The following is a 23,207-nucleotide window of genomic DNA, read 5'->3' as shown; positions in this document are numbered from 1 at the left end:
AATATGAAACGGGAGAAAGTAAACAGGGCTATTGCATATTTAGATAGACAGTCATAGGAGAGAAACTGATTGAAGTAATAAAATGAGCGAATAAGGGGAGTAAGGAGGTGTACTTTATGAATAGGTACTTGTTCATATTTAGGGGTATAGTTTATCCTGGGGTTGAGCAAGTACAGAGCCAGATTTTAGTTAGGAAATCTTTCAGAATAACAAAAAGCAGGAGTGCAGATAACTTGGAGAGTAACCACGAACTTGCTTCAGGCCAAATAAAAAGAATTTTAAAAGTTATTCCACCACCAAAATACATACACCATTTATTGTTATTCCACCGCCAAAATACATACACCATATTCAGAATAGTTTTAAAGGACTGGAGGGAGGGTATTGACCTTATGGATACAGGTAATGAGTTCCAGGCCCTAGCAATATGGTACGAGTATACACCATATCCAGCAGATTTGGTTTGAGGACAGAGAGGAGTTTTTGGTCATTAGATCATAATGACAAAGTGGCAACATAGTTGTGTAGAACAGTATTTAGTAACAGACTGATGTTGGAAAATTTTATAGGGGGTAAAAAGCTGTGTATATGTTTGTTGATGGAGTAGTTCTAACCAATTTAGACTTTTTAGCTTTATACAGTGGTAGGTTCTGAAAGAGGTATTTGCTGCAAATGTAGCCAATTTGTTGTAGCATTGTTCAAGTTTTGCTTTTTGTGATGCCTGGGGTTAGTAAGGGTGGGAATACTATAAAGTAGTGAAGAGAGGATGTAACTAGTGACAAATGTAGTTTTAGTTGCATTAGTGAGAAAGTTTTTGGCTCTATAAAATCATCCCTTGTTTTTGTTGAGTTTTTTATGCAATTTTGTATATGCAGGTAAGAAGTGACTTGACTGGTTGTATTAATAAGAGAGACAATTTTAATTTTTTTCTTGAGACACGGATTTTGGGGGAAAAGTAGTAATATTTTTTGTGGGGGGGGTTAAGTATGACTTGTGGGTTACAAAGCCATGTTTTAGTGTCTGGTAAAGCTTTCTGAATAATGTTTTTTGAGATGTGCTAGGTTGTCTGATGTGCATATGAGTGTGGAGTCCTCTGCATATTGTATTAGGGTGACCTGCTGTCTGGATGTGTTAAAGGTGTTGGTGAGAAGGTTAAAGAGGAGGGGAGTAGAGATAGAACATTGTAGCACTGACACTGATGGTGACTGAGAGGTATGGAGAGGTGGTAGAGTGGCATTTTACTGACCAATACCTGTTGGGCAAGTAACATTTGAACCAGAGAAGGGTAAGCTGAGATGGAACTAGTGAAGACATTTGAAGTAGATGTTTGCTATGAAAAACTGTATTGAAGGCTTTACACCAGTCTAAAAATAAGGAGGAGACTAATTTGCCATTATGTCTAGCTTTATTGGGAGTATATGTGAAGGTTAGAAGTGCAGTGTTAGTACTTTTTGGAGGGATGGAGGTTGTGATGTGTGGGGGATAGAGTTCTTCCTGCAGGAGGTAGTTTAGCAATTATTTTTGAATACATTTTCAAGTATTTTGGAGAGGGGAATACGATTGTTGTAGGTTTAAAGTTAGTGAAGTCTGTTGAATTTCTTCCTTTGTGTAGAGGAATAATGTTTGATTTTTTCCAGAGAGAGATGGGAGGGAAGTGGGATTCCTGGATTGACTTATTTATAATGATTGAGACAGGATAGACAATGCTATTGGCTACTGTTTTAAGGTACACACTTAGCATGTCAAGTGTGTACCTCAAGAAATACAGGGGTTTGAAACAGTAGAGTATGAGGATGTTGTTAAAATAGGAAGTAGTGAGGGTTTATTTGAGGAAAATAGAAGTTGAACTGTAGAATAATAGGTACTTTGGATGAGCAGTCTGAGTATGAGGTCAAAGCAGTACAGGTGGGAGAAAGTTGTTGTGAATGTTGCTGTTAGATGGAAGTTGGGAAACAGGAAAATAGAAAGAGGAATGTTTCTGTGATAGTAAAGTTGTTTAGGGAGGGTTATGGAATGGGTATCACAGGTGAAATTTGTTGGAAGTATAATAGTAGAGTAAGAAGGAGTGGGTGGAAATTGGGGGTGGGTAATGTAGGGGGGGTATGTTGGTCAGTTATTACAGAGAGCAATCAGTTTATGTTAAATTCAGAGCCATTAACAAGGTGGCATAAAGTACAACAGTTTTTTTTCATTTACTAAATGCAGAAACCAGTAAGCTAGGGAGACTAACTAGCTTATCGCTGTCACGTGTAATCTCTTGGTCTTATATGCATGGGGAGAGCATTCCATAACCTTTCCACATGTTGATGAAAAAAGGAGATATGAAATTAAGTCTTTATAGGTAATATATGAACCAGATTAGAAGTGTTTCTTGTAATAATGATGTACAAATTCATCCTGCAGTGTAACAAGCAAAGTCTTATCTTTGAAAGTTTAAATGTCAGAATTAAGTTCCCTCTTAATAATCTATGGCCAGCTGAAAAGGTCTAGTACCCTTAGCCTATCACTGTAACATAAAGTTCTCAAGCCAACTATTTGTCTTACAAAAATTTCTGCACTTTCTCAATTTTCCTTATTTGCTTATAATTATATATATGAAAAGGTGTGCAATATTCAATAAGAGGTCTTACAACTGACTTATAAATTTGTATCAGGACAGCAGCATTCTCACTTGTGATACACCTTAACATGTTCTTTATTACTCCATCACTCCATATGCTTTCTTAAGAACACCATTCAAATGGTTTTCAGAGCTTAAATTGTCATCAAGTAAGATGCGTGTGTTTCTGGCACAGTTGACTGCTATAAGTGTACAATTGTCTAATGTATATGGATATTTTTTTTATTTTTCTTCCCTAAATTCAGATATTTCAATTTTTATCATTGAAATTCATACAATTAGGTTTAATCCATACATACACTTTGTCCATGTGTGCCTGTAATATATGCTGTTCCCAATTTAAACATCCCAAATAGAGCCCTATGTCACCCCAGTTGTAATTTATATGTCCTTTGACATGCTATCTCTTATATGTATATTACAGCTCCTATCCGTAAACCAGTTAGAAACCCATTTAGTGCTATAAGAATTTATATTCTCTGACTGCATTGTTCTTATAATTTCAGTATGTGGCAATATATCAAATGCCTTAGCAAAATCAAAGGAAAATGACATTAGTCTAATGCTTCCACTGTGTATGAGTTGAAACAAAGCAAATTTGTAGAGTATTAGTACCCTGCAGTGAAACCATGTTGATAAGTATCTTACCCAGTTGTAACATAAGCTGGTAACATTTGGCTTGGCTAACAAGTTTTTCAAATCATTTCCAAAGATGTAGGCCATACTAATTGGTCTGTAGCTATCTATACTTATTGGGTTATTGCACTTCATAATGGTTACTATTTTAACTTGTTGCTATATACAGGGCACATGTCCAGTCCTTAAGGTACTCTGAAGTAAGTATGTTAAAAAGGGGACTAAAGTGTCACCAGCATTGCTTAAAACTAATCACTTAACCAGTCAGGCCCTCTAGCTGAGCTAGATTTAATCATGTTTATAGTTTCTTGAGCACTATCCTCAGAAATTACTAAGCAAACTTCATTGCAGTTATAAATAATAGGTATATCTTTTGAACCACCCAATACTGAACTTTTATTTAAGCTTTATTAACAGATATGCTTGCTAATAATCCGCTGTTGGTAATGTTCCATTTACAATAATAGCAGTGTGTGATTTTTTTTTTTTTATCTTTGCCATATTCCCTGAAATTATTAAATTATGCTTTATAGTTACTGCTAGTATATTCAGCACATTTTACCTCATAACTTATTTTAGATCATTATACTTCCTTCCTGAAAGTGGTTTTAATCATATGATATAATCTATTAATTACTTTACTAGGAAGTTTTAAATAATTGCCATGAATACTTTTTATTCTGTAACATATTTAATCTGTCCACCACAACGGATATTTTTCCCACTACTGCCATTATTAACCATTGGCACTTAATTATCAATCAGAGATTCTATTTTTTTTTTTTTTTTTAGAAAATGTACCAGTATTCCTCGGGTCTATACATTCCATTTCAGTCTACCAGTTCCACCCTGTGAGTTCAGAATTAAATTCAACAAAGTCAGCCTTGAAGTTTTAAATTTCTGTAGTACATTTGATTTTTTTTTCTTTCCTTCTTTTGATATTCTTCATCCAAACATGTCTTTGATCCTCTAGGAAAAAATATTCTAAAGACAGCTGGATATAGCAACTTGAATCTCACACTTGTGTCTTGATATTCCCTCATTGCAGTGAGAAAACTTGTTCTTCTGCCTGGTATGTAGAGAATAATAATTTCCCTCAAACACTCTGTTCTCAGTTTTTAATATTTTCCCTTCTGCCACAGTTTTGGCAGGAGGAGCTCTCTCATCTGTAGTAATATATGTCTTGCCTGCTTTCTCATGGCCAGATTTGGAGTATACACACAATGTGCCCTCTCAGTTAAGAAATCTTTCTGTTGAATACCAGTCCAGTTGCTTATTTGTACTGTCTTCTTCTTCTTCTTCTTTCGGCTGCTCCCGTTCGGGGTCGCCACAGCAGATCAACTGTTTCCATTTCTTCCTGTCCTCTGCATCTTGCTCTGTCACACCAACCTCCTGCATGTCCTCTCTCACCACATCCATAAACCTTATCTTAGGCCTTCCTCTTTTCCTGTTACCTGGCAGCTTCATCCTTAGCATCTTTTTCCCAATATACCCAGCATCCCTCCTCAGCACATGTCCAAACCAATGTAATCTTGCCTCTCTGGCTTTGTCTCCAAACCTTCCAACCTGGGCTGACCCTCTATTTGTACTGTCATAACATTAATTTAATGTAATCTCTTCCTTCCAGTTTCTCTGGAATAGCAGAAAATCTCAGGTTTTCTTTGCATGCTGTGTCTTCTGACTCTGTTTTTGAACCAGTTCTTTATATTCAACCAGTCTTGTCTCCATTTCGTTCTCTGATTTTCTGAAGTTTTATCAGCTTAGCTGAATAGCTATTCTTTCCATCCTTTTGTTATTTGACTTTATATATTCCTCCAGTGTCAAATGTATATTAAAAACATCTGAGTACCTTTGATTTATTTTTCCTCTAAATTATTTAGAGCCCTCTCCTGGACAAAATTAGAAATTTCAACTGAGTTTTAATGAACAGCTGCAAGGCCTTCTCGAGCAAAGTTTTGCTTGTCCTTTTCTGTTTGATTTTCTCGTATTTTCTCAAAATTTCTTCTTTCTTGGCATCCAGGTAGTGTAACGATTAGCCAGTAACTGAATTTTCTCCAAATTCTTAACTTTTACTGCCTTTCTTTCATAATGTCAGTTCTCACAGGGCCAGAATCAGCATCTGCTTAATGTGCAGCTATCTTGAAATTGTTAAAAGCTGTGAGAATAGCATCAGAGTAGACGCAGATGTCTTGCAATGCAACTTTGTAAGCCAGGAATTTCCATGCCCTCAAAGAATTTAGTGACTGAGCAGATGATATACTATCTAAAAAAAAACAGTAAAAATATTATATTATCTGTGAATTAACTGAAAACAATCTCAGCATGATATAGATTATGATCCAGATGATATATGTATGAACAAAGAGATTTTGGAGAACTCATGGGAACTGTAGAACCAGTAACCAACAAATATTGTGTACTGAGCGTCCAAAACAACTAAGGACTCACTGAAGTAAAAATATTCCAGGTAGGACTGAAGACTAAAATAAATTTTGTTCAACCAATCAAAAACAAATGTTTAAGACTGAGAGATAGTGGTACAGTATTTTCATCTTAAAAGGAATAAGATGTCCTCAAAACTGATGCTACATTCCATCACATTCATTCAAAAACCTTCTTTGTAACTGGTTGTAATAGTCACATACCATAAAAACTCATTTAAGCTCCTATAAAGAAGGATTCTTTGTTAAAACAGTAAAATGGTAATAATAATAATAATAATAATAATATCCCTTATGTCTAAACAAGCCATCTAAAATTCCACATAAAATATAATAAATGTGATAAATAACACTGACATATTGTTTCATTTCAAATGTTTAAATCTAGAGACAGCCATGGTAAACTATTCTTAAATTACACAAACCTTACCTTAAAGGAACATGGGTTCTCCCCCACACAACTAAAAAAGTATATGTATCTAAATGTTTAGACATGATGGCACGAACTGTGAATCTGCACAGCATTTGAGATGTGAAAGGATACAGAAAGGGATCACTAAAAAGTATCAAAATAAGGGACTTAGAACTATAACAGTAAAATGATCTCTATAGTGAGGGCCAGAAAGACAACGTTCTCCACTAGTAAATACCTTTTGTCACCATTGCATGTCATTGTGATTCTGGATTTGGAAAGTGTTTTCTAAAGGTAGTAATAAGTAAAGAATTATTGAAGACCAAGAAATGTAAACTTTTTAGAATTCAGATTTGTGTATGATGATAAATAGTACATGTTTTGAATTGGTTGATTTGCTACTAATAAAATGCAACATGTGCTGGAGGCTGGAGCTTTTAGCTGTTTGAAGAAATGTTTTATTGATGTCAGTTAAGGTGTCATCTCATCGCTGATGAATAAATAGATACCAGAACCCTAAACCATAAAGAGCCATGGATATCAGTACAATGCAGATTTAATAAACAGAATCTTGTATAAATGCTAACATGTGCAAAAGATGTGGCTAGTAGTGTGTTTCTTAGTGATTATCTAGAGAAACCCAGATTATTGTTACTTTTAATTTGCAGTAAACCACATTTAGGCATTATGCATGAGTGACCTCTATGCACATTTTAAACTGCAATAGTAGAAATTGACATTACTGGCATTTCTTTTTTGTTAATTTTTCCCTCCTTGCTTGTTGACCATCAGCAGTACTTCAGATGGTCTTAAGACCTCTAATTCCTCAACTATACCACTTACCCATCATGATAACAAGAGCTAATTGGAGAACACCATCATCCAGACAGCCGTGGAGGTGTTTGTATCCTCAAAAAGGGCACTTGTATTTTAGCCATTCACCTCACATGTGATGGCTGACATGACCATCCTGTCACCATGGGGTCCTGCTGCGTCACCCCTATGCATATAAATGCGCCGGCCCACATAAGGGTTACCATCACTGGCTTGGTAAGCTAAGAACATGCTCATGATTAATGACTGCTACTTGCCAGCTTACAGGTGGTGAACCAGCCAACCAGCCCACTATCCCATCCCCCCAGGGTAGGCATGTTAGGGCTAGGCCATCATTTCCACCCACCCCACCTGACTCCTCCAGTGCCTGAGACACTAATCATACTTGAGTCATAGTCAGGGCTTTATTCCTTTATGCCATAGAACCAGGCTTCATTAATGACACTTTGTTCTCAAGTTATACCATTGATTTCAGACAATGAGTAGACATCTACTGTAGTTGGACTGAGAGGCATCATAAAGTTTTAGCTACAGAGTTTTTGTTGTTTACCTCTTAGAAGGTACATCTCAGAGAAATCTCTGTAAATGATGTTCACTTTAAGTTTGCCTTCTTGGAAGGGACCACAGTCATAAGTAGTTAAAGTGGTTAAAGAACATGAATGACTAAATGTTTTGAAGCACACATAGTCATAATAATAGTAAGTTTTCATCTGTTTTTCCTCTCTGCCTTAATAAACATCAAGCTTCTCCCTGTTTTTGCATGCATACCATACATAAACCCTGTGTCCCTCATTCATTCTAGGGGCAAGAGCCAAGCAGCAAAGAGCAGAAAGCAGAGTTGTCACTCATTTTGGGGGAATAATGTATCCCCATAAGTCTACCTTGTCCTTACTGAAGCCAGTGCTTCAGTGCGATCTGCGGTTTCCACCATAGATTCTACAGTGGGAAAAGATGCCTAGAAATGTACATAAGTACTGGTTGCTAGTCTCCTCAAAGAGAAGCAAGCCAGTAAAACCATGTTAGTACCTCTTACTAGAACATTTGCCTGAGCCTCTGTACTCTGTACCGGTGTAGCCAACTTTGGACATAATAATGTTAATAATACTACTAATAATAATAATGTTGATTGAGAGAGCAAACACAAGAATCTTCATGTCTTCAATGTATGAGGAGCTAGTATCTTTTGGGATGGTCTGATATTTAATTCCCTTCTTAAAACTGCATATGTTTTAGCACTTAAGCATACAGCCTCTTGCTTATTTAATAGATTATTGTGGTCAGTGTTTCATATGATTATTAATAGTTTTTCTCATTAATCTTTACCTTGTTTTTCTGTTTAAAAGGAAGATTTCTCAATAATGGATGTAGTGTTAATGAAGTGAAAAACATCTACTTGTTATGTTGATTCATGTCATACCTGCCCATTTTCTGTCTCTTAATTTTAATTTTCTGTTTCGTACTTCATTCAGTCTTTTATGAAAATGAGAATTTGGTAATGAAGTTAGTTAGCTAATGGAAACATAAATAAAATAATTTCTTAAAGAGGCATTAAAGTAACGTGAATGAAAAGCATGTTGAAAAATACAGAATTTTTATTTATTAGTTGGTTTTTATTTATTTTTTTACTGTGAACCTGTGATTTGAAATTAGGTGTCAATGGTTTCAGTGTTTTATAGTGAATAGCACAGTCAAGTTAAAGAAGGAGTGCAGGACAAGGTTGATAGAAATTATTAAAACATAATGATAGAGTGTTAATTGTTATATGGGTAAGATATGAGATAGTGCTGTAACAGAGAGGGATAAGTTACATAAGTGTGGGTGACAGAAGACTTGTAAGGTGATGGAAATGCATGTTCTCACATTACTGAGTAAACTACAGCTAGCTGCTTCAGATGGGGAATTATTGCAGGGATATATAACAGGTACAGAAATACTTTGTTGATACCTAACACTGGGATAATGCTATGGTTAGTAATAGTCACATGTGTATTTGTGCTTTGTAAAGGATAAACACAAGAAAATAATCAGAGCAATGTTTGCTGTTAAGGCTCAAAGTGAACTCAGATATAATTAGTAGGTTGAAGTACTAAAGGTTGTTAATTAAGTGGACTGTATATTAAATAATATGAAGAGAGTGGTAATCAGAAAGCAAACACAAGAATCTTCATGTCTTCAATATATGAAGAGCTTGTATCTTTTGGGATGGTCTGTTATTTAATTATCTTGGAGTTTTTTTCCCTGGGCCTACACTGAAAATGGGCTTCTACCCAGTCGGACTTTCCCGGTAATCAAATGTCAATAAATTAATAACAGGAAGTCTGTGATATTAAGCCCCATTTCCTTCAGTAGAGTTAGTAGTCAGTCTTTCATGGCCTAAATAGCAATTGCTGTGTGCTTGATACTGTGCTTGATGTTTGTAAGCCTGTTTGCTCTGCTATTGACTACACTGGGAAAGTAAAAGGAGGTCTTAGAAGTTAAAAATAGCATCTCATTTCAGGGTTTATGTGGTTTTCTTTCAGTACACATATGTAATGAGAAAAGTTATGCAGTTTTTAAATCATTGTCCACTCAGGCTGATTACAGTTGTGTTTCTTGCAGACACGTGAAAGGTCGAGTTTTGGTAGCACTAGCAGATGGAACTTTGGCAATTTTTCATAGAGCAGAAGGTAAGCCCCAAAGTTAACAAAAATGCATGCTGTGCATGTTCTTGTTTATGCTGTCTGGCCCCTTTCTTTCTGCCGTTGCATCTTTACTCCATGTTGTGCTGGAGGGTTCTCCCAAATGTTCAATTGACCTCCTCAAACCTTTTCTCTTCTGAAAGGTAGCATTCCATGCCAAAGCCGTGTGAAGGCAGATAGTGCTAAGTAGATCATGCCATGAATGAACATCGTATTACCTCAGCTAGCAGGAGAAATGCTATAACATCATTCATTCACAGCATACAGTTGTTTTACTTTTCAGAATTTCCATTTTAGTAAATTTGTATGCAACTGAATATCCAGCTAGGTAGGACTTCAGATTAGTGGTGGTGAGGCCTCGAAGGACTTTCTTGCGGCCCTTTTTACATTTATATATGCACACACACACACACACACACACACACACACACACACACACATATGTGTATATATACATATATATAGATATAGATATATATATATAGATATATATATATATATATATATATATATATATATATATATATATATATATATAGATATGTGTGTGTGTATGTATATATATATATATATATATATATATATATATATATATATATATATCACACACACACACACATATATGTGTGTGTTTGTGTGTGTGTGTGCATATATATATATATATATATATATATATATATATATATATATATATATATATATATATATACAAGCACACACACACACACACATATATATATATATATATATATATATATATCTATATATATGGGTCTACTACAGATGATCGACTTTTAAAACATCGACTTTCATATGGCCGAGACCATATGATCGAAGTTTCAAAGTCCGAGCACTTGAGGAAAAAAGGGAAACAAAACAAAAAAATTTTACTGACCGTTTATATATATATATATATATTTATATATATATATATATATATATATATATATATATATATATATATATATATTGATAAAATGATAAGCGCTTTCAGGTTTACATAACCCTTCTTCAGATCAGCTGTCAAATAAACAAACATATATTTAGAAGATACAATAACCAATAAGATTTTCCCAGTAGACAGCCAAAATATCTGACCAACCAAGACTGGATTGCTAATAGTGTATGAAAAAAGAACCAATCAGCATATAATATACTCTGTCCTTGTACACCAATAACTGTACAACATAATTCACCAACTTATATAAGTTACATTAATTATGAATTATACCACAGTGATAGGGTGCAGCAGTAGCATTGTTGCCTCACAGCAAAAGGTTCTCCCGTTCGATTCTAGGCTGGTGTGCGGGGAGTGCCTTCTGTGTGGAGTCTGTATGTCCTCTCCACGGTCGAGTGGCGTTCCAAAAGACATGCGTGAATGGGTGTGCCTTCGTTAAAGGTTGGGCGTTGAGCTGGCAACTTGGCACCATAAAAACCTACTGCCAATCATTAGCAGACCGGAGAAAAGCAAAAAGACAAACAAACAAACCACAGTGATACGTCATAACAATTGTACTAGGAAGCCTTAAACTGATACTAGGAAGCCTTAAACTGATACAAGCACTCAACTCTCCTTATTAATAAGCAGAAATTAATCATAGGCACTAAACAGCCTATAATTGCAAAGTACCTTGCTAAGGTAAGTACTTTTCAAAAAAAAGCACCAAACCAGGTATGTCCAAGGGTCAGCTTCCACTGATTTCTCCTGTCCACCTGGTGAATCTGGGCATACTGGGCCAATGCAACAATTGCCTCATGTACACAGACAACCCTCTCCTCCTACCACCCAACACTTACAACCTGTGAGAGATGCACTTACATAGCCAAACTGGAAGCAAAGCTCTCTCCACCCAAGATTGTGCTATACAGTCAAGAGGAGAAGGTTAACACCTGCACTACACCTCAAGGAACACATAGCCCTTCAAAACTCACACCACCAACACCCAAACATAACAACACTAAAGTCACATATGCAGAGGCCCTTAACTGTAACCTGCCCAAACAACAAGGACCTCCAAAGCTGAAACACAAACAAACACCAATCACAACCAAAGTGTCACATAGCTCACAACACCAGTGTCCATCCAGCAACAGCCCCTAAGGCAAGACAACATACTTAACACTTTAGTCATAGGTGACTCTATAGTCAGGCACACTGATGTCCCACTCACCAGGCTGAACAAGGAGAAAAGTACAGTGAGCTGCCTGTCGGTTGCCAGGATCCGCCACATAACTCATGCACTCAAGTCACTCCACAACAAGTACAAATATGACTCTGTCATTGTGCATGTTGGAGTGAATGACTTGAGATGTACCGCCCTGGTCTACATGAAAAGAGACATGGAAGAGCTGTCGGATCGTGTGGCCCAGGCAGGTATGACCCTAGCCCTGAGTAGCATCCTGGTTTCTCCCAGAATGATACCACAAATATAAGGACAAAATGATTGACTTCAACAACTGGCTAAGCTTCTAGTGTCATTCAAAGGGGATCCAGTATCTGCCTGCCTGGGACGACGTGATCGACAGACCACGATTCTTTGCCAGAGATGGTCTGCACCTGTCGCCCCTGGGATTCAGGTTACTGGCAAAGGCTCCCGCCACCCCTATAGTGCCTTTTTAGGTAAAGTTCAAAGGACAAAACCGCCACCGTAACAGGTACAAGCATGCAAAATCTGAAGGTAATGCTACTCAATGCTAGAAGTCCAATCCTCAAAATGCACTTTCTTGAGGCACTACTAAAAATGGAGAACATCGATATCTGTGCAGTAACTGAGACCTGGTTCAAGGCTCCAGAGAGCACCCCTGCAATACCAGGCTACAACTCTTACCACACTTTTCGGCCACCAAACCAGGATCAAAACAAAAAGGTGGAGGAGTGTCCATATTCACCAAGGATATTCACACCACCAGGTTAGTTGCCCAACACAATGCGTCTGAAATTCTCCAGGTGCAATTAACACTAGGTAAGCAAAACAGCAACAGAAGAGGCTTGCCACAGCTATTATTTAACTCAGTTTAATCCGAGATAAAAAACATATACAGGATCCAGTAGTAAGCGCTTTCACGTTCTAGCAAACGTTTCATCAGACTTCAAAGATATAACTGTTCATATCACCCATGTCCTCATATAACTTTTTAAAAATTATTTCATTCAGTCACTTAGTAAATATCATTATGACATCATAAAAAACAATTAATCCTTTAAAACCATACACATCTATTTCTAAAGCCTAACATATTCAAAATGACATGCATCAAAAATACAATACTGACCACTCCTCTCACATTAAATCAATAAAATCAGAAACACTTATGTAAACATATATAAGCATGTATAATATTTACATAAATACATTAAAAATTCATCCCACATTTTTAAAACACCTAATGCATATACATAACATAATTTCATAGATCTATGTTAATACTGACCATTCACTGTTATAACTGTGCATTTATAGATTGTATATCTAATGTGCATATGGACGCTTTACTAAAAAAGGTTTAAGTGACACCTTGTCATTTAAACCATGGGCTTTATGTGCTTGCAGCCTCATTATCCATTTGTTTTCTTGTTCTTCTGTATAAATCATAATGTCACCTAACCTACCTGTTTTTTTAACTAATTGTAGGGTTCTTAATTTAAACTTATGTATAGTCCCATGTTCCAAGAAATGTCTGGCCAAAGCATTCCCTTCATCTTCTTTATTGATGGCATATACGTGCTCCCTAACACGTTCCCTAAGTGTTCTATTTGTCTTGCCTACATAAAAGGACCTACGTGTTTGACACTGAGCTAAATATATGAGGTCCTTAGATCTGCAATCAGCGTAATAATGAAAAACATATTGTTGTCCTGTATCGGGGTGTATAAATTTATTGTCATTAGCCATATATATACACCGATTGCAATTTCTGCATGAGAATGTTCCTTTCCTCTGTGTATATGGTCCTTCTCTTACATTTTCTTCATAACAGAGTAATCTTTTCAACGACTTCATATTCTTATAGGTGAAGCTGGGTACAGTTCCAACTAATTCAGTTATCTCATCATCCACCGTTAACCGTCTCCAGTTATTATTTATTATTTCTTTCATTTTTCTATTTGTAAACGGAATCACTATTCTATTCTTCTTAAAACTTTGTTCCACCCTACATGACTTGTTGTCATTTCTTTTGTCTATTCTTTTTTTATGAAAAAATGGTTTACCTTTACCTTTGCTATATGAAGTAACACTAGGTAAGACTGCAATCCAAACTGTAGCTTGCTACAGATCCCCCACCATGCCCCAAGATTCTCACTACACCTTTCTAAACATACTGGAAAATATTAATATACAACCAAACAGCCTAATACTGTGTGATTTCAACCACCCTACCATTAACTGGGAAAACTACTTGTGTACCAACACCTTTGCCTAACGCTTCTTGGAATTCATAAATTCCAATGCCCTGGATCAACTAATCCATAGTCCCACCAGGGGTTCCAATATCCTAGACCTGGTCATTACCAGCATGGGAAATCAATGCTCCACACCTATGGTCACCCCCTCATTGGTCATGTCAGAGCATAAGCTAATCACCCTTAACATCCACATCCCACCCCCCCCCCCCCAGTAAGGAAACCTCCATAAAATACTTCTCCAAAGCCAACTTCATGCTACTCAAGTCAGAAGTTACAAACTTCATGACACCCATGCAGATGGGAACTGAAAGTTAGACTGCTGAGTCCTACACTAAGTCACTGTATGAGCACATCCACTCATGCATGAATCATGCCATCCCAAATAGAACCAAGATGCTCTCCTCTAAAAAAAGGAAGCCAATCTGGTGGTTTCCTGCCATAAACAAACTTTACAACAAAAGGAAGAAACTGTTGCAGAAAAGAGGAAAATCCCAGGATGCAAAAAACTCCCTTACCAGCCTCAGTAAGAAGCCGAGAGCCCTCATAAAATCCTCCAAAGCTAGTTATGAAAATAAAATTGCCAAAGATTCCAAAGACAACCACAAGGCATTCTATAACTATGTCAAGACTCTAAATGGCAATGCTCAGATCTGCTCTGAGCTACAACAGAATGGCATTAAATATACTGATCCCAAGGATATTGCCAATATCTAGGCAGATCGATTCAGTGCCAACTTCAACCCCCTCTCACCCTCTAAATGGCCCATCTCAATACCGGAAGATAGTCAAATTCCGGTAATAACGGCCACACAGGTAAAAAACACACTCTCCAAAGCTAAGAATACAGCATCCATGGGACCAGATGACATCCCAGGATGTGTACTACATGAACTACAAAATGAACTGGCACCTCACCTAAGTGTCATATTTAATCATACCCTCACCTCAGGCTTCATGCCCACTGAGAGGTGCACAGCTACAGTTATCCCATTCCACAAGGGGGGATCCACCTTGGATTGCAGGAACTACTGCCCCATCAGTCTGACAAGCCTGATCTGCAAGGCCATGGAACATATTATCATGGAACTTATAAACAAAGACATTGGTAACCTTAAAACACTGGAACCCACCCAGTTGGGGTTCATGAAGGGCCGATCTTGTCTCCTGAACCTGATTGACTTCTTCGAATCAGTCTCCAGAGCCGTGGACGAGGGTAAGGCAGTCCACACAGCCTATCTGGACCTCACCAAGGCCTTTGACACCATCCCCCACTCTGGAATCATAGATAAACTTACTAAGCTGGGCATTAATCCCTACATCACTCGATGGGTTGCCAACTGGCTTACTGACAGAACCCACACTGTAAAAGTAGCTGACTCCAAATCCAGCTCCAGACAAGTGACAAGTGGAGTACCTCAGGGTTCAATCCTGGGACCTCTCTTGTTTGGCATCTACTTCTCTGAAGTACAGGTCAACACTAAGGGACTCTGGCTAACAAAGTTCGCAGATGACTGCAAACTGGGAACCATTATTGAATCCCTAAATTATGTCGATACTCTACAAAAGGTCCTTACAGAAACAGATGCTTGGTGCCAGAGCCATGGGCTCAAATTCAATGCCAGTAAATGTATAGTTATCCCCTTTGGGAAAAAACATGTACCCGTGAATTACCAAATAGGTAATAGGTCTGATAAGAGACTTAGGGACACAGGTGGACAGTGGTCTCACCTTCAATAACCGCATCGCTAAGGGCTTTTCATCCAGAAAAAAGGAAGTCATTGTCCCACTGTACTCATCCCTCATTAGACCCATTATAGAATTCAACGCCCCATTTGGTATGTACCTCTCAAGACATCTGCAACAACTGGAAAGGCCGCAGAAATACCTCACTAAAAGAATCACAGGCCTAAAGCAGATGCCCTATGCTGACCGCCTTAAAAAACTCCAGCTATACTTTGTCACATATCGTCTACTCCGAGGCGATCTCTGCTTAACATACAAGGCCATGTCAAACCCAGAGCTGTTGGATGTGCTACACTTAAAGAAATCCTAATCCCTCAGAGCCACAATGCTCCAGTGATCTAAACCTAGTCATCATAATAAAACATGCTGGAGGGATAGGTTCCTGACCCAGAGACTCCCCAGACTCTGTAATAGACTGCCCATACATGTCAACCAGAGCACCTCTTTGGCCGTCTTCAAAAGGAACCTTGATGACTGGATGGGAGAAAGGAAATTCACCCCAGGGATCATGTCAGTCGCCCTGCTAGACAGGGGTCCAGGGAAGTAAATAGTGTGGGAAGAAATAGCCAGGGAATTGTTATGGCTAGGCTTGTATAGGCCCTAGGGCTGATAGCCTAGTACCAACCTATGAACCTATGAATCTGTGAATCATATCATGTCATTAATGCACTTATTTCATTGGTGAATTATGTTGGTTGTTGTTAGCTGTGGCAGTTGTGGTACTTCGTTCTGGACATTTATTTTATATATTTTATATATATATATATATATATATATATACATATATATGTATGTATATATATATATATATATATATATATATATATATATATATATATATATATATATATATATATATATATATATATATATATATACATATATATATATATATATATGTGTGTGTGTGTGTGTATGTATATATATATATATATATATATATATATATATATATATATATATATATATATAGGGTCTGTGTTATATGAATGAAAGTTCATGTCATCGAATGCTCTAATGAGCGAAAATCCCAGAAATGGAAAATGATTTTGCGGGGGGGCTGGGCCCCCCACCCACCCCTGCTAAATATATATTCCAACTCCGAGATCATACTACAGTGTGGAAAGGGCAAATACTCCAGTCTTCACTGTACTGCGATCCCACAGCACGCATCTCGATTTCCTGGATTTTCACTCATTAGAGCGTTCAGTTATATGAATATTATATAATATGGATCTAGGATGTTTGCTCGACTGAACAAATGACCAAAATCCAAACGGCCAGGCATACTTATGCGAAAGTGCTTTTCACCGAAGAAGCACTTTTGCGCAAGTATGACTGTTGTTGAGGCTGTACTACGGTGTGGGTAAGGGAAATTCCCCTTTTCCCCACTGTAGTGCGGTCTCGGAGGGAGAATATTAAAGTGGGGGTGTGTGTAAATGTAGTGTTTTTTTTTTTATGTCGCATGCTTTAATGAAAGAGCTTTTTCAATAAAAGCGCTTTCATTAAAGTGTGTTCGGGTTTTATGAATTTGGACGTTTGCTCAGTCGAGCAAACGTCCTAGATCCATATATATAAAATATCTGTGTGTGTGTGTGTGTGTGTGTGTGTGTCTGTATATATATATATATATATATATATATATATATATATATATATATATATATATATATACACACACACACACACACACACACACACACACACATATATATATATATATATATATATGTGTGTGTGTGTGTGTGTATATATATATATATATATATATATATATATATATATATATATACACACACACACACACACACATATATTTATATATATTGCCTCTTCTCTCGCCCTGTGAAACAGCCCCTGAAAAATAAGAAAACTTAAGAAATTGCCCTACCTGCTCGTTAGGCAGTATAACTGTGGACCTACCCTGTCCTGTTGGCCAGCAACCTCGTATCACCTACTGCCATCTTCACCCCACACCAAGGAATTGCCTCTTCTCTCGCCCTGTGAAACAGCCCCTGAAGAATAAGAAAACTAAAGAAATTGCCCTACCTGCTCGTAAGGCACTATAACTGTGGACCTACCCTGTCCTGTTGGCCAGCAACCTCATATCACCTACTGCCATCTTCACCCCACACCAAGGAATTGCCTCTTCTCTCGCCCTGTGAAACAGCCCCTGAAGAATAAGAAAACTGAAGCAATTGCCCTACCTGCTTGTAAGGCACTATAACTGTGGACCTACCCTGTCCTGTTGGCCAGCAACCTCGTATCACCTACTGCTATCTTCACCCCACACCAAGGAATTGCCTCTTCTCTTGCCCTGTGAAACAGCCCCTGAAAAATAAAAAAACTGAAGAAAGTATGTGTTATACAAATTCTGTCAACAGAAGTTACATTGTATAACTTATTGTAGCTCTTAAAGCATAATCCCCTGCTAGGGCGTACAGCAGCTACTATCACCCTTTTCTCCTTCCTATCCCTGTTTCAATCCTATACCCTTGTTAATACACAATTTACTGCCTTCTCCTCTAATTCCAGTTCCAGTACCTACTACCTACTAAAGGGAACTCTGTAACCAATTTGACATTGGCCACTAGGTGGTGCCTTTGTCCTAAACTATCCTTCTGTCTTGAAACTCTTCTCTCAGGAACTTAGTATCTTAAGCTTGCAAAGCTATAGTCTCATACTATCCCTATATCCTCTTACTCTGTATCAGCCAACTATACCCCCTCCATCCCTACTATCAAGACTACCATCTCACACCCTTCTCCACCTTTCACTTACCTTAACAAACAGCTCTCCACTGATTGTTCTCCTAGGGTTCACTCCTTCTGTGGCTCTACCCACTCAGTTCGCCCTGTGGGCTCACTCCACTCCCCTACCCTGCCCCCAAATTCCACCCACTCCCAGTGCTTCTACATATATATATATATATATATATATATATATATATATATATACACTGACCACACCCCCTGCAATTCAAGCAATTCACACAGACCAACCCCTTAAAGTGCTAAATCCTACCTCCCACCATTTAATCTCTATTAACACCCATCCCTATATAATTACCTACACACTACAACTTACAATGTCATCTAACACTACATACACACACATTAAACCCTTACTTCTACTATCACTTCTATCTATTTTAGCTGTACCCTATATACTTACATCCTATGAACACCTCAACCACCTACACTTTCACAACACCATGAAACAAACCTCTACACCAACATTCATCATCCCTCATAGCCACAATTATACATCCTGTCCACCAAATTATTTATCATCCAAATTTCATAGGCTCACTCACATCACATACTGTAGCAGCAGAACTAAAAAATACCATAATCTAACATGTAAAGGACTAACACTATCTCTTGCAATACAAGTCCGCTCCCTAATTGATGGTGATATACATCCAAACCCTTGCCCAAATTCTTCCACTTCCATCAAGCCTAGCACACCAAATGCTACTAATTCTGTCCTGGTCAACAGACCCTCCAACTCTCTCCTTATAGTCTATCTCAATATTCATAGCGTAAACAATAAAGTTGCTCACCTACATGCCCTTATAGATGTACATTCATTTGACATCCTCTGCCTCTCTGAAACATGGCTCAAATCAACCACACAGGATACTACAGTTATTCCCCCTGGCTATAGCATCTTGAGACTGGACCGTAACTCTAAGAAAGGAGGAGGGGTAGCTATCCTATATAAATCTGAATTACAAATCACTTCCATTGATTCTAAACCTCCCCTAACTAGCAACGCTGAAATTCTTATCTCTAAATTCCAACTCAACAAATGTAAATCCATCTATATAATCAGTATTTACCTTCCACCAGGCAACAATATCATTACCTTAGAAGCTATCCTAAGTTGGCTGTCCACCACCTATCCACAAGAAACCATAATACTTGGTGACTTTAATATAAACTGGATGTCTTGCACATCTGAACAGCCCTCTTCACTCATCAACCTACATGGTTTTATACAAAACATCACACTCCCCACTAGAACCAGTAAACATAATAATAACAACAGCATCCTAGATTGGATTCTTACAAACAGTCAAAACCAATCTTATAAAGTAGAGACCCTTCCAGAAGATATAAGCGACCACTCACTCATCTTCTTAATCAGGTATAAGACTGATATGCCAAACCCAACCATATATGAGAAAATAAGATGTAATAAAAATTTTGACACAGACAGCTTTCAAAAAGAACTTGTAGCTTGCAACTGGTCACCCCTGAAACACCTTCCACTAGACAATGCCGTTAAATACTTTAACTCTAAATTTTTAACTATTCTAGACTACCATACCCCAACTCGAATAGTAAGAACTAGGTCTAAACCAGCCCCTTGGCTCACCAAAATTACCAAACAAAAAATCCTCCATAGAAACAAAACAATGGGCTACCTGGCATACAACCAAAAACCCAACAGATCAACTAATATTTAGACAACTAAGAAATTAAACTAAAAAAGCCATATTGTCAGATAAAATAAACTATTACTGCCAACTCCAACAGACCAACCAAAACAAACCCCAAAAATTCTGGTCAGGTATAAACAAACTCCTGCACCCAGGTCACTCAATCACACCCACCTCCTCAGGCTCCAATCTCCTTAGCCCCAACCAAATTGCCAATTCTTTTAACACTTTCTTCACAGACGCCATTCAATCTTTGGCCAATCAGCTATCCACTAACACTGCATCTCCTCCTAATATTATCCCTAATAGCCCCCCAATATTTCAATTCCAACCCGTTCCTACATCCTTTGTTTGCACCCTAATCAAAAAACTTAAACCCACCACCCTCTCTGCTGATCTATTACCTGGAGAATACTTGCAAAAAGCACCCAACACTATAGCCTACCCCATATCCATCCTCATTAACAGAACTATTTCTGAAGGAACTATTCCATCTATTTGGAAAATCACTCATTTATCCCCCTGCATAAAGGTGGTAATTCCAAAGACTTTTCTAACTATAGGCCTATAGCCATGTTATCCCCTCTGGCAAAAATCATGGAGAAGTGCATTCATAAGCAACTATTAAACCACCTCCTAACAAACAACCTATTAGCTACCTGCCAACATAGATTCAGACCATTTCCCAGCACCTCTTCTGCTCTTCTTTCCTTCACAGATGTCATTAATAAAAACCGTAATAGTAACACTCTTTCCTCAGCCCTCTTCATTGATCTGTCAAAAGCCTTTGACATGGTCAACCACCAGCTACTCATAAACATACTTGGCAACTTCTCACTGGATCCAGTTGCTATTTAATGGCTCCAATCATATATAAATAATAGGCAACAGGCTGTACTATGGCAAAACAACTTGTCTTCCCACTTACCAATTGCCCTTGGAGTCCCTCAAGGCTCCATATTGGGTCCTCTCCTCTTTTCTATTTTTACTAACGACCTACACACTGCTCTACCTCAAGCCACCTGTATCCAATATGTAGATGACTCTACACTAATATGCTCCGCCTCCTCACTTTCACAACTGCATTCCCTAACCAAAGACACATTTAACATTGTAGAGAATTGGCTCCTTCAGCGATGTCTCATCCTGAACCAAAAAAAAACAAAAATGCTACTATTTACTCCCACCCGCAGAGCCCCCCCACTACATTTCACAATCACATCTAGCAATGGTACAATCATATCTCCAGACTCTACTACAAAACTACTTGGAGTACTAATTGACAACCACCTCAACTTTGAGCCACATATTAACAACAATATAAAAACAGTAAACAAAAAACTAGGCTCCCTTTATAGGATCTAACCCTTTCTTACCCCATTAGCAAGGACCACTATTGCCCAGACCCACCTTATCTCAACCCTACTATATGCCTCCCCAATCTATACCAAACTATGCAAAAGCAATCTGAACAAGCTGGCTAGCTCCTACAATAATATTGCCAGATTTGCAACTGGCTGTACCTATAGAACTCATCATTGTAACAATCTTAATCAACTAGGGTGGTTAGAATTGCTAAATCTTATCCTATCAAACCAGCTAACTATTGCCTATAAGATACTGTTCCATCCTACATCTACTCCAATACTAACCAATCTAATCACCCCCTACAATAACCTGAAAACCCTGCGCTCTTCAAACAAAATAATGGTAAAGATATGTAAAACCAACAATCTGGCCGGAGATTCTTTATTCTCTAACACGGTGGGTAAAACCTGGAACTCCCTCCCTACTGATCTTACCTCCCTACCTTCTATTACCCTATTTAAATCCAAGCTCAAACCATACCTTAAATCACACTGGCTATGCCCCTGTGCAAACCCAGACTAACTTCCTCCACTGTCTCCTGACCCTATTCTTCTCACTCACATAAAATTAGCTATTCCTTTTCTATTGACATCTTTGTCTGTAAAACCATCTGAAAGTTCAAATACTGCTCAATGTTACTTACATACTGTTTTTGGTTGTATGTATATCCATACACGATATGTTAGCTTAGAATACATCTTCCTTACCCTTAAGCTAAAATGTATTTACTAGTATTCCCTTAGCTAAAATGTATTTACTAGTTAAATTTGTTAAATCTTGGTAATGTACTTATGTTATCGTGATCTTTTTCTGGAATGTGGAGCTTTTCTCCCCGGGCCTCCACTGAAAATGGACATGTATCCAGTTGGACTAGTCCGGTCAACAAATGTAAAATAAATAAATAAATAAATTATATATATATATATATATATATATATATATATATATATATATATATATATATATATACAGTATATGTGTGTGTGTGTGTATATATATATATATATATATATATATATATATATATTATATACATGTACAAAAACAAAAAAACAGTCGAATATGGTTAAGTGTCACACCTCCCATGTACTTTCTTCTTGCATTGTATGATGCCTACAGGAAACATTGCATTTGTATTCTACTCTCTCCCTCTGTTTTTTGGCCTTATTTGTGGTAAAAAGGCACATTTTTGTTTGCATGTCAGCAAGACTTGACAATAATTATTTTTTCTGACCCCATTGATTGTTCCAATTATGGGAAGGTTACTTTGCTTCAGACCTGTGAAGAGACACTTAGAGGTTATTTTCATATGTGGAAGGAAGAGTATATTAGAGAGGTGGCACAGAAGTGTACAAAGAGTATTTAAAGTGGAATGTTTGTGTAGAGAAAGATGATAAAGTACTATCTAATTAAAATTGTACTTTCACATCTAGACTCGGTTTAAGTGTGCATTGTGGTTTGTTTGAAAATCCTGCTGTGTTCTCCTTTTTATTATGCAGAAGGCAAGCTGATTGCTAGCAGAGCAAAATACTGGGTCTATATTAGAACATCAAAGTTTCAAAACTTCGAATGTTCTAATATCGACCCCTATTCAGAGAATGCTGAAAATATCGAAGCTACAGA

At 37.5% G+C, this 23,207-nt stretch overlaps 1 protein-coding gene across 2 annotated transcripts in view; it reads left to right on the top strand.

Annotated features, from left to right (window-relative positions):
- LOC122816798 (C-Jun-amino-terminal kinase-interacting protein 3-like) overlaps positions 1–23,207 on the top strand; it is an 855,263-nt gene that overhangs the window by 110,313 nt on the left and 721,743 nt on the right. For both annotated transcript variants that reach the window (XM_044089825.1, XM_044089824.1), the window contains exon 2: positions 9,542–9,609. In XM_044089825.1, coding sequence (XP_043945760.1) covers positions 9,542–9,609 — 68 coding nt within the window. The remainder of the gene's footprint in view (positions 1–9,541; positions 9,610–23,207) is intronic.

This window comes from Protopterus annectens, chromosome 12.part0 (assembly GCF_019279795.1).
Source record: "Protopterus annectens isolate FY-2018-M chromosome 12.part0, PAN1.0, whole genome shotgun sequence".
NCBI lineage: Eukaryota > Metazoa > Chordata > Ceratodontiformes > Protopteridae > Protopterus > Protopterus annectens.
The sequence above is the reverse complement of the archived record's forward strand: the minus strand, read 5'-3'. Positions and strand labels throughout refer to the sequence as shown.